This window comes from Asparagus officinalis, chromosome 4 (assembly GCF_001876935.1).
Source record: "Asparagus officinalis chromosome 4, Aspof.V1, whole genome shotgun sequence".
Lineage (NCBI taxonomy): Eukaryota > Viridiplantae > Streptophyta > Magnoliopsida > Asparagales > Asparagaceae > Asparagus > Asparagus officinalis.
In genome coordinates, this window is record NC_033797.1 from 12571056 (window position 1) to 12579686 (window position 8631).

An 8631-nucleotide genomic window follows, 5' to 3' on the forward strand; every position below is an offset into this window, starting at 1 on the left:
ATCCACATGTTATGAGAATCAAAACTCCTACGATATTTCTATGTTTCTTTTATTATGCATATGTTAAATTGGAAAACCACTCGTTTTTGAACTAGATACGCAAATGTCCTCTATAGACATAGTTCTGAAACAAGAATGTGCGCCCCTTGTTAAACAAGTTTCAAAAAGCGGGTGCGAAGTGTAAAATATATGTCCAAGAAGTGTATAACGAGTGTTTTAAATTAAAATATGTATTATATAATTGAGTACGCATCTAATAAATTTGTGCATATATTCAAGAAGGGTCCAAGGAGTGTTGGTGTCTGGTAGGGGTACGATCGTACGGGAAGTATCAGGTACGGGTATGGCTTCATGCAAGAATTGTCCGTGCACATACCTGACAGAAAACAGGATTCACTTTTATAATCTGTGCGATTTATAATCTTGCAGCAAAGAATAATTGGTCTCCTGGTTAAGGTACCGGCAGGCAATAATTTGATATGTGGTTATTTCTTGCTATAGATAAGAATATCAGGCAGAAAAAGGATCTCATTTGATTCTATTGATTAGCTTGAAATGTTAAAACACGAACCTTGTACAGATTGTGACATATAAATCCGCACACCTTAATAGAGATGAGGTGATAAACAATGAATGCTCTATTCTGCTAAATGTCTGTTCCAATTATTTTCCCATTCCAATTAACAAAAACAAGATAAAAAAAGAAAAAGAAAACCCAACCCACAAAATAGTTTCATTTTATATTGCTGACAGGTGCAGGACACTACCAAATAAATCTATCATCTGATATCCTTCTGTTTTTTGCATATCTTACTGATCCGCTGACAATGCTTGGCATATAAACAGATGGTAGATTCGAGATTCAAGGAATTGCTCAATCATTCTAAGATCTTATTGAGAAAGAAGTGGGTTTATGGTATCCTGGACGACTTCATCACAAAGCAGCTCCCTCATAATGTTACATGGGGACTGAGTTTAATGTATGCAATGGAGCATAAAGGAGACCGTGCTTTAACTTCTACACTAGGTTGATATTACGTGATGACCATATAGCTTCACTGGATTAACTGTTTGTTGCTTGCTGCTTATGATATTTAATTTTTTCCAGGGGAGCTGGCACATGCACTGCGCTTTTTAGCGTCTGTGGTATCACAAAGCTTTCTAGCATTTGGTGACATTCTTGAGTTGCACAGAAAGTTTCTTGAACTTTCTGGTGGAATAAATCGTATATTTGAGCTTGAGGAACTTCTTGCTGCTGCCCAAAATGGTTTGTCGAAAACACTTTGATAACTTATTTACTGAATAATATTTGATAAAATTGCTTCATCTTTCCCTTGCTTTGATCTTTCACTATTTGTTTTCTTTTTTTTTCTTATCTTGATTGATAAGTTATAAGAGGTAGAGTTGTTAGTAGTTTTGCTGAGTGCAGTAATTGTGATCATTGCCTTTGCAAGGTGCTAGGACTTACTTATGTAAAGAAGTTTAATGTTGGAGCCTTGATGTACTTTAAATTAATGCTGCAGTATCCAATGAACCTTAAATCTCCGTGTTGGACACCTGTGCAAAAGACGAGAATGTTATGATGAACATGTGGATATACACGCAGAGATAGCATTTGAGGCAATGTTAGGTGTCACAAGTAGCTTCTTTAGATCTTTTTCTTAATAAGCAAGCGAAGTTTTGACCCATTTGTTTTGACCCTTATCTCTGTATACTTGTTCTTCACATACATCATTTTCCTTCCACAATAAAAACTAGTTGGGCTACTGTGAACACTTAATTGAAATCATATGCATGCAAGATATACTGGTTGATGCTAATAGAGAGATTGACACACTAGAAAATTGTGCTGTGCATTTGATTTAAAGCCTTGGAGCAGATTTCAGATATGTAACTTGTTTTCATGATCTAATGCAGATATTCCTCTATGTGATGCTTCTGTGTCCTATGATGAAAATGGCACACATCCACAGGATATTATCTCCTTCTCTAATGTTGATATCATCACCCCATCACAGAAGCTGTTAGCTAGGCAGTTAACATGTGAAATTGTGCAAGGACAAAGCCTCCTCCTTACTGGTTTGTAACACCTTAGCTTAGGCTTTCCCTAATTTTCCTCTGCTCTACTCTTATATTATTTCTTTATTATTATTTTTTTGAAGGACCTAATGGGAGTGGGAAGAGCTCCATGTTCCGAGTTCTCCGAGGTTTGTGGCCTGTCGTAAGTGGGAAACTTATGAAACCCTGCCAAAATACTGATGAAGAGATGGGACAACATTGTGGCATGTTCTACATTCCACAGCGGCCTTACACTAGTTTGGGAACCCTGAGGGATCAAATAATTTACCCTCTCTCACGTGAAGAAGCTGAGAAGAGGATGCTAAAAATTGTTGAGAAAGGTATGATGCTGAATGAAGTATCCTTAATTTAAATTTAAAGTAAAGAACCTCTCCTCCAACCTGTTTAGCAAGAAGAAAACAGTCAGTAGGATAATAGGTATTGCTGGATATACAAGGGTAGATGACGGTTTTCTTTTAGGCAGATGTGATTTGCCTAATTTGGCTGCTGATTATATTTTGATGAATAAAAGAGACACAAAGGTATGCAACTTGCAGAGTTATGTAAATGAGTAAGGACGCATATGGTTTGCAAAGTGATGGGTGAATTTTAAATTATTATGGTAAAACAAACGTTTTAACCCTTGTAAAAGTTTATCACCATAATTCTACTATCGAAGTATCTAAGTAAATTTTATTATTTTAGTTGAAAATTTACATCAGCAAAATTGAATATGTTAGATTCAGGCACTTTTGTTGTGGAAGTTTCGTAGCCAGCACCTGAATTAATATGCATGTTGCTATGATTAACTCACTAAAGAAGTCAGACTAAATGTTCTTCACCTTTGGTATTCGCCTGGTATATGGGAACGGAGTCAAGTGTGAATGGAATGAAGGAATAAAATGGAATGAATGTGGGAATGGAATGCCCATTCCCATGTTTGGGTGCATTTATAGAATGAAGCNAAATTTCATTCCCATTTTCATATTTAGTATCATTTGTTCACAAGTGAGAATGAAATTTTATTTTTTAATAACCCCCTTATAACAACATAGAAATTTTATAAGATAAAAAAATTTAATGATATTGGGACATCAAATGCTGGGATATCTTGGCTATATATCATAATCAATTTATGTACTCTTGCAATGAAACTTTTCCTTTTCGTGGTTTTTGCAGACCGCATATTCATTTAGACAGCTCTGGACCCTGGTTAATTGATGCACATGAACTCAAGTGCCAACATCACCTCATAGAACCACATGACTAACACAATTCTTAGACCAAGTATTGGGTATCTGTTATAAACATGAAGATATGTGACATGACCGGACATGGTCTAAAAGCCAGTGGATGTAGACAAATTTCTGAGATACGCTTAAAAATATCAATGAAATAGGAAAACGCATTTTATAAAGAAATGCAAGATATGCTAACACGTGTAGCCAATGGGATGAGATTTTTAAGATTTGTTTCTGTTACAATTCTTAGACCAAGTATTGCGTATCTGTTATAAACATGAAGATATGTGACATGACCGGACGTGGTCTAAAAGCCAGTGGATGTAGACAAATTTCTGAGATACGCTTAAAAATATCAATGAAATAGGAAAACACATTTTATAAAGAAATGCGAGATATGCTAACACGTGTAGCCAATGGGATGAGATTTTTAAGATTTGTTTCTGTTACAATTCTTAGACCAAGTATTGCGTATCTGTTATAAACGTGAAGATATGTGACATGACCGGACGTGGTCTAAAAGCCAATGGATGTAGACAAATTTCTGAGATACCCTTAAAAATATCAATGAAATAGAAAAACACATTTTGTAAAGAAATGCGAGATATGCTAACACGTATAGCCAATGGGATGAAATTTTTAAGATTTGTTTCTGTTACAATGGGGGTATAATTGGAAAATTACGTAACTAATTTGATTCCCACTTGAATGGTGGGAATGACCATTCCTTATCAACTCACTGGGAATGTGCATTCCAACTTCTAGAAAGTTGTTATATTTGGTATGCGGAATAAGAAGTGGAAATGAGCATTCCATTCCACCCCAGTCCTGAGTACCAAACGAGGCCTAAGATGGATATCTTGACACACTTTATAATTTTCAATGTACTTACACTTTCATTTGGTAAGAAAGTGTTGATGTTAGAGTAAACAAGCTTGTGAACATATGATAGGAGTATTCTAACTGAGATTAGGTCCATAAACGTACAGTTGTGAGCCCTGGAAGATAAATCATTTCATCTTAATGCACAGGCATTCATTCACATCGATACATGCCTTATGTCACATACATGCATGTTTTGACTTTGTACTCCTAGAGCAAAACAAAATTTTGTCATCCTGTTTTGGCTAGATGAATGGAGGAACTCTGATGTTGATGATCCCTGCCACTATGCTGTTGCAAGTCAAAATTCTGTTAGTTAATAATTTTCGCAAGCAATCATCAAGCCCATAGATAAGGAATGACCATGTAATAGTAAACTAACAGTTTGACATAGTTTACTTGACCGTTCATAAACATGTCATACAGTTCCAAAGTATTTTAAGACGGATCATTTTGTTGGGCGGATCATCTATTTGAAATGCCAACATGCACTTATTATTGTTTCTGTTTTTTCATTTTCTCACTCTAACTTGACACAGGTGGTGATTCTGATGCTTCCCATCTTTTGGATGATCGTCTGAGGTCTATTCTTGAGAATGTCCGATTAGTTTATCTCCTTGAACGAGACGAGCAAGGTTGGGATGCTTGTCCTAACTGGGAGGACGTGTTATCTCTTGGTGAACAGCAGAGACTTGGCATGGTATGTCAGTTGTCACTTAATCTTTGATTATCCAGATATAATCAATGTTGCTAAGTCTTACCAGCTAAAGTTAAAACTGATCATATTGTTTCTCTAGGCCCGCTTGTTCTTTCACAACCCCAAATTTGGCATCCTGGATGAGTGCACCAAGTATGCAGTCGATTAGCCTCGCTTAATACTTTATTAGCGTCTTCATGTCAAATTCATCATTGAGTATTTCCTTGTTACAGTGCCACCAGCGTTGATGTTGAAGAACACCTATACAGACTTGCGAAAGAAATGGGCATCACAGTTCTGACATCCTCTCAAGTAAGAATTGCTAGTACTTGGGATTATTTTTCTGACAATTAGTGCATTGACCCGTTATTCATTAATATTCTGATAATTTAAATTATGTCTTTTAGCGACCTGCTCTAATACCGTTTCACTCCATGGAATTGCGACTGATTGATGGCGAGGGGAGATGGGAGCTATGTTCAATCATCAACCAGTAATGTTAACCATAACGTGGTAAATTATATCAAGCATTTGTTCAGATTCAAAAAGCACGCAAAGCCTATGCTTCATACGAAAACACAAAAAAGCCAACAAGGAGTTGATTTCACCAAGATACTAGTTGCAATGTGCAAAAACTAGTGATTGTTGGATGTATAACCCTCAGTCAAATCCTGCCTCAGGACGAACTGCTGTTCCTGTCTAAAGGAAGAAAATTTTGTAATGGCAGATATCCATATGGCAATGATGCTTTTGGTACCAAAGGGAGCAAGCCCTCTATTATATAGCCTTGGATTTTTGCTTACAGCAGCGAAAAGCTGAGGAGCATGGTCCCTTAAATTGATAAGTAGTGGGTCATGCCTTAAGAGTTGTATACTAATTATTTGTTTGTATAGATGACAGTCAGTGGGACAATCTGAAATTTGTATACGTAATAATTTAGTATAAAGGAAACTAGCTAGATGTGCACTTGAATGCTTCCGGCATCGGAGGCTTGCTTTATACAAGAAAATGAAGCTTGGAGATATCTCCAGTTATAGTATGAGCTCATGCAAGCACCACGCCCACCCCCACCCCACCCGGGGAGCTGTTATGATTGAGAATACATCTTCGGTTCATCCAAGGCGTTTGCTAAGTTCCGTACTCTTGTATACGGCTTCGTTTTGTGCTCGTTCATCACAGCTAAACGGATAAATTTTTAAAACCGTCCCATATGAACATTTAATCCCAAAAACAAAAAACAGATTCTTTTCCATAATATTTTTAAAAACCAACCTGATTTTAACCTTGACGTTGAAACCAGGTTGGTTTTTGTAAAAAAAAATTCGAAACTTTACGGGAGTTGAACTCCCGTGAAGTTTAGTAAAGCTGCTAAACTTGAAGTTTTATAGTTCAAAATTTTTTTTTTTGAACTATGAAACTTGATGGGGGTTGAACTCCCGTGAAGTTTAGCAGCTTTACTAAACTTAACGGAAGTTCAACTCCTGTTAAGTTTCGGAAATTTTTTTCACAAAAACCGACCTGGTTTTAGCGCCAAGACTAAAATAAGATCGGTTTTTGTAAATATTGTGGAAATGAGTCTTTTTTTAGGGATTAAATGTGGAAAGAGATCGTTTTTGAAAATTTGTCCCAGCTAGAACTTGATTTGGAAGTAGAAAATTTCAAGCAGTATATTATTAAAATCCTTTGTTAAAAAAATGTAAGCTGCAGAAATCGTGTTCAAACGATTTTAAAAAATTACTAAAAATACGAAGCACTCCGAAAAAGGTTCCTCCACAGATGTGTGCTTATGAATAAAACATTTATTTTGTCATGTAGAATAATCATGCTTCATTCTTTTTTGTTTTTAGCTGAAACCTCGTCGTCATTATGTAGAGATCATAATAAGAAATCATCCTCAGGCAAAAAGTTTTTTCGTTCTCATATCAATCTCGTGCCAGAGAAATTAAAAAAGAGAGCAAAGTTTAACTTGGTTTGGAGTAATGGAAACATTTCTTATAGCGCCACAAATTGAACTTGCACGAACGTATATGATGACAAGCGATTTGTAGACCGACGGAAGATAGGCAGCAGCCAAACAAAGTCACCGCTGGCTTGATTATATGGAGAAAGGTAACGTTGTGCGCACGACATCTTTAAGAAAAGGCTAAATGACACTTAAATACACTATCATTTTATCATCTTTACCCTTAATATCTTTAAGTTATAAAAAGTAGAAATTTTAATAAAATTGTAAATTATTAGCACGTTAATATCTTTTCTTAGTTGTGAAAATATTACTGAAAATATATCCTAACAACTAATAGAAGGTATTAAAATGCTATTTTATTATTACATATTAGTATTAAAGTGCTATTTTTTTTATAACTTAGAATATCAAAGTGTTACTTGTTACAGCTTAAAATAGTTAAGTATAAAGTCGGTGAGACAATAAAGTGCTGAAGTGCTAGATTTGCACAATTTAGGATATTAAAATGTTATTTTTTTACAACTTAGGATATTTAAATGTAAAAGTGGTAAAACAACATGATATTTAAGTACCATTTAGCCTTACGAAAATTACAAAATGGAACATTTAGGATGACGCAAATTTTTCTTGGCCCCCAAAGACCATCCGCTGCACAACATCAAAATAACATTCGTACAAAGTTTGCAAAACAAAACACGACAATGATACAAAGTTTGCAAAACAAAACACGACAATTCACCAGTGCGCCAATTCATACAACAAGACACTTCAGAAGCATCCTGTGAACTACCATGACTTTATACCTCCTGCATATTCTGAGCAAATTCATACAATAAACCACTTGAGTAGCATAAAGCGAACTATTAAAAATCGTACCTGCTACATTACGACCAAATTCATACGACGAACCACTTCAGTCTGGCAAAAGGTTAACAATCACATCTCCCCACGCTTCACAAACACATGCAAATGTCACAGCACGCTACACACATACAAAATACATAAGCTAAGCTACCTCGAAATAAGATATTTTACACAACACGTAGCTTAAAACTAACAGAATGACCAGGTTTCTACTACATTTAACAGTAGAACATAACCCTCTTAACATTTTCCTTGAGGGCAGGAAGGGGCCTAACTACAGTACCACCAGGACCCCGGGTAGCACGGGCACCTCCAGCAGCAGCTCCACGGCCAGGCCAGTAACTGCACCGCTGGCCATCGATCCACTGTCAGACGTCTCTGGCTCCATATAAAACCGAGCTCGGAATGCAGCCAAATGGGCATAATATGCAGGAGGTACTGAAATCACAATAAAACACCCCAAATGTCAAACAAACTATACAAACATATCACACAACCCAAAGTGTTTAGGTATTAGAGGAACTTACCTATTGATACAGATCGTGTGCATCTAGCATAACTGCAAAGGTTCAAAATTTTAGACGAAGATAAACGGTCAAAATACAAAAATAACAACAGCATGACAAACAGCAAACATAAGAGGGTGGTTAATTACGTGTAACATAGGTTGTTTGTAAGAGATTGCAGGGCATCAGCAGTGAATTTGTTCTCATCCCACAAGACATGGTAATGGGCAGGACGACTTGTACCCTAGTACACATCATAAATTTCCATGAATCAGTAAACATAAAATCGTAAAATAAGCAAAACAGAAGAGAAACCAGCTTATACATGTGTCTGAACGCCTCTGGGGTATTCCTCACCAGAAAGGGGGGAAAAAACCACCCGCACAACCCAAAGAAAAAGAAAACCTTTGTTTACTC

The 8631-nt window shown here is 36.3% G+C and overlaps 2 protein-coding genes across 2 annotated transcripts in view; one reads left to right on the forward strand and one right to left on the reverse strand.

Annotated features, from left to right (window-relative positions):
* LOC109836649 (ABC transporter D family member 1) overlaps positions 1-5917 on the forward strand; it is a 43917-nt gene extending 38000 nt beyond the window's left edge. The window contains exons 19-26 of the mRNA XM_020404620.1: positions 847-1027; positions 1109-1267; positions 1918-2079; positions 2163-2399; positions 4721-4881; positions 4979-5031; positions 5112-5190; positions 5286-5917. Coding sequence (XP_020260209.1) covers positions 847-1027; positions 1109-1267; positions 1918-2079; positions 2163-2399; positions 4721-4881; positions 4979-5031; positions 5112-5190; positions 5286-5375 — 1122 coding nt within the window. The 3' untranslated portion in view covers positions 5376-5917. The remainder of the gene's footprint in view (positions 1-846; positions 1028-1108; positions 1268-1917; positions 2080-2162; positions 2400-4720; positions 4882-4978; positions 5032-5111; positions 5191-5285) is intronic.
* Positions 7622-8631, reverse strand: part of LOC109836650 (protein argonaute 1A-like) — an 18831-nt gene continuing 17821 nt past the window's right edge. The window contains 4 exon segments of the mRNA XM_020404621.1: positions 7622-8042; positions 8045-8146; positions 8236-8267; positions 8364-8458. Of these exon segments, the coding sequence (XP_020260210.1) occupies positions 7927-8042; positions 8045-8146; positions 8236-8267; positions 8364-8458 (345 nt within the window). The 3' untranslated portion in view covers positions 7622-7926.